Source organism: Geospiza fortis, unplaced genomic scaffold, assembly GCF_000277835.1.
Source record: "Geospiza fortis unplaced genomic scaffold, GeoFor_1.0 scaffold599, whole genome shotgun sequence".
NCBI lineage: Eukaryota > Metazoa > Chordata > Aves > Passeriformes > Thraupidae > Geospiza > Geospiza fortis.
The window spans coordinates 316,637-319,527 of NW_005054605.1; the positions used below are offsets into that span (position 1 = coordinate 316,637).

Here is a 2,891-nt window from a genome sequence, read left to right on the forward strand (position 1 = left end):
CGGCAGCTCTTCCACCCCGAGCAGCTGATCACGGGCAAGGAGGATGCGGCCAACAACTACGCGCGCGGGCACTACACCATCGGCAAGGAGATCATCGACCTGGTGCTCGACCGCATCCGCAAGCTGGTGAGCGGCCTGGGGGGGTCTCGTGGGGTGGGTTCGTCCCTGCAGGGGATGTGGGGACAAAGGGAAGCTCCAGGTGTGCCTGGGCAGGTCCTTCTCAGCCCATCAGCACTTTGGGGCGGAGAGTTGTGCCAGGAGGGATCAGCCCTGTCATGCCTTCAGGATCTGGATGGATTTGTTTTGAGTCATGTGTCCTGGCTCCCTATGGGGTCTGGATGCTCTAAGTGATCAGGATCAGCCCCTTGCCTTCCCCTTGAGCTGAATCCCTTTACTCTGGCTCTGCAACCCCACCAGGACAGGATGTGCAACCTGAGCTTGGTTCATCCCTGCGGGGGATGTGGGGACAAAGGGAAGCTCCAGGTGTGCCTGGGCAGGTCCTTCTCAGCCCATCAGCACTTTGGGGCAGAGAGTTGTGCCAGGAGGGATCAGCCCTGGGTTGTGCCAGGAGGGATCTCCTGCCTTCCTGATGGGAGCTGCATGACCCCTGTTGTGCCTCCAGGATCTGGATGGATTTGTTGTGAGTCGTGTCCCAGCCTGCAGCACATCCTGGCTCCCTGTGGGGTCTGGATGCTCTAAGTGATCAGGATCAGCCCCTTCCTTTCTGCTTGACCTGAATCCCTTTACTCAGTGCTCTGCAACCCCAGCTAGCACTGAGCTTGGTCCATCCCTGTGGTGGATGTGGGGACAGGGGAAGCTCCAGGTGTGCCTGGGCAGGTCCTTCTCAGCACTTTAGGGTGGAGAGTGGGGCTGTCCCAAGAGGGACCTGCTGGCCCTATCCTTGCCCAGTGCTAAGCCTTGCCAAGGGGAGGAGGTTGTGAAGCCCCATGGCCGGGGCAGGGGGGGCAGGAGAGATGGTTTGGGTGCTGGTGCACCACTGGTTTGACTGGTGTGGCTGCCCAAGCTCTTTGAACCTCTGGTTCCCACGCTGGGGCTGGCGCCGGGGTGGCCGGACCTGCCGGGCTCCGCTCGGGGAGCTCCTGGCACATCAAAGGCTGAGCTGGCTGCCCCGTGGGCTCCTGTGGGATCAGAGCCTGTTCCTGCTGCACCTTCTTGGAAAAACAGGGGGTGAAGCTGTGGTTGACTTCCAGAGCCTGCTGGGGTGTCTCCCAAGAGCTGGGGGATCCACCATGAGTCAGTGTCCGACATGCAAGGTCAGGGACACCTTGTCCACCATCCTGGTGGTTCCTGCCATGGTGCTGGAACACCCTAAGAATGTCCACATGACGGCAAAGAGAAGAGCAACTTCTGCCTGGAGTGAACATGACTCTCCTTGTCTGTACTGAGTGTCCCCAGTCCCTGCAGGACGGGGTCCCTTCCCCTGGACCTGGTGGGAAGGTCCTGAGATCCTGGGACAAATATTTTCCTTCCAGAGCAAGTCAGTAACAAAATTAAGTCCAGAATTCCTGACAGTTTGGTCTTGTTTTCCCCTTCCCACCTGGCAGGCTGACCAGTGCACAGGGCTGCAGGGCTTCCTGGTGTTCCACAGCTTTGGCGGTGGCACCGGCTCTGGCTTCACCTCCCTGCTCATGGAGCGCCTCTCTGTCGACTACGGCAAGAAGTCCAAGCTGGAGTTCTCCATCTACTCAGCCCCGCAGGTGTCCACGGCCGTGGTGGAGCCCTACAACTCCATCCTGACCACCCACACCACCCTGGAGCACTCCGACTGCGCCTTCATGGTGGACAACGAGGCCATCTACGACATCTGCCGCCGCAACCTGGACATCGAGCGCCCAACCTACACCAACCTCAACAGGTTGATAGGCCAGATCGTGTCGTCCATCACGGCCTCTCTGCGCTTCGATGGAGCCCTGAACGTCGACCTGACAGAATTCCAGACCAACCTGGTGCCCTACCCCCGCATCCACTTCCCTCTGGCCACCTACGCCCCGGTTATCTCTGCTGAGAAGGCTTATCACGAGCAGCTGACCGTGGCTGAGATCACCAACGCCTGCTTTGAGCCGGCCAACCAGATGGTCAAGTGTGACCCTCGGCACGGCAAGTACATGGCGTGCTGCCTGCTGTACCGCGGGGACGTGGTGCCCAAGGATGTCAACGCCGCCATCGCCACCATCAAGACCAAGCGCACCATCCAGTTTGTGGACTGGTGCCCCACTGGTTTCAAGGTGGGCATCAACTACCAACCACCCACGGTGGTGCCCGGGGGCGACCTGGCCAAGGTGCAGAGGGCTGTGTGCATGCTGAGCAACACCACGGCCATCGCCGAGGCCTGGGCCCGCCTGGACCACAAGTTTGACCTGATGTACGCCAAGAGGGCCTTTGTGCACTGGTACGTGGGGGAGGGCATGGAGGAGGGTGAGTTCTCGGAGGCCCGTGAGGATATGGCAGCCCTGGAGAAGGATTATGAGGAGGTGGGAGCCGACAGCATGGAGGGCGACGAGGAAGGAGAGGAATAGAAGCGCCTTGTCTCAACACTGTGGTGCTGTTCATTAAAATGCCTCTCTCCAGTGCTGCCTCTTCATTGTGCTGGGACAATCCGCCTTGTGGTGACCTGGGGGGACATCCCAGGGGAGGGGGGGCCTCAGCTGGGCTGGCTGCCAGGCCCTGCTGCCAGCTGGCACAGGGGATGTGCTGGGAGAGCCTGGGGGGTTCTGTGGGGTTGGGGTCCCCGCCTGGCTCCTGTGCTATGAGCTGGCAGTGGTGGGGGGCTCATCTCCTCCTCAGTGTTCTGCTGGTCCTGGGGGCCTGCAGGTGACCCCTGAGAGCCCCCAGTGTCCTGCCCAGAGCCTGGTGCAGACGGGCTGGACGTG

The 2,891-nt window shown here is 60.9% G+C and overlaps 1 protein-coding gene across 1 annotated transcript in view; it reads left to right on the top strand.

Annotated features, from left to right (window-relative positions):
• The window catches only part of LOC102045605 (tubulin alpha-1C chain-like), a 2,905-nt gene extending 317 nt beyond the window's left edge, over positions 1–2,588 (top strand). The window contains 2 exon segments of the mRNA XM_031064554.1: positions 1–126; positions 1,566–2,588. The exon segment at positions 1–126 is cut by the window's left edge and continues 68 nt beyond it. Coding sequence (XP_030920414.1) covers positions 1–126; positions 1,566–2,537 — 1,098 coding nt within the window. The 3' untranslated portion in view covers positions 2,538–2,588.
• Positions 2,589–2,891: the final 303 nt, after the last annotated feature.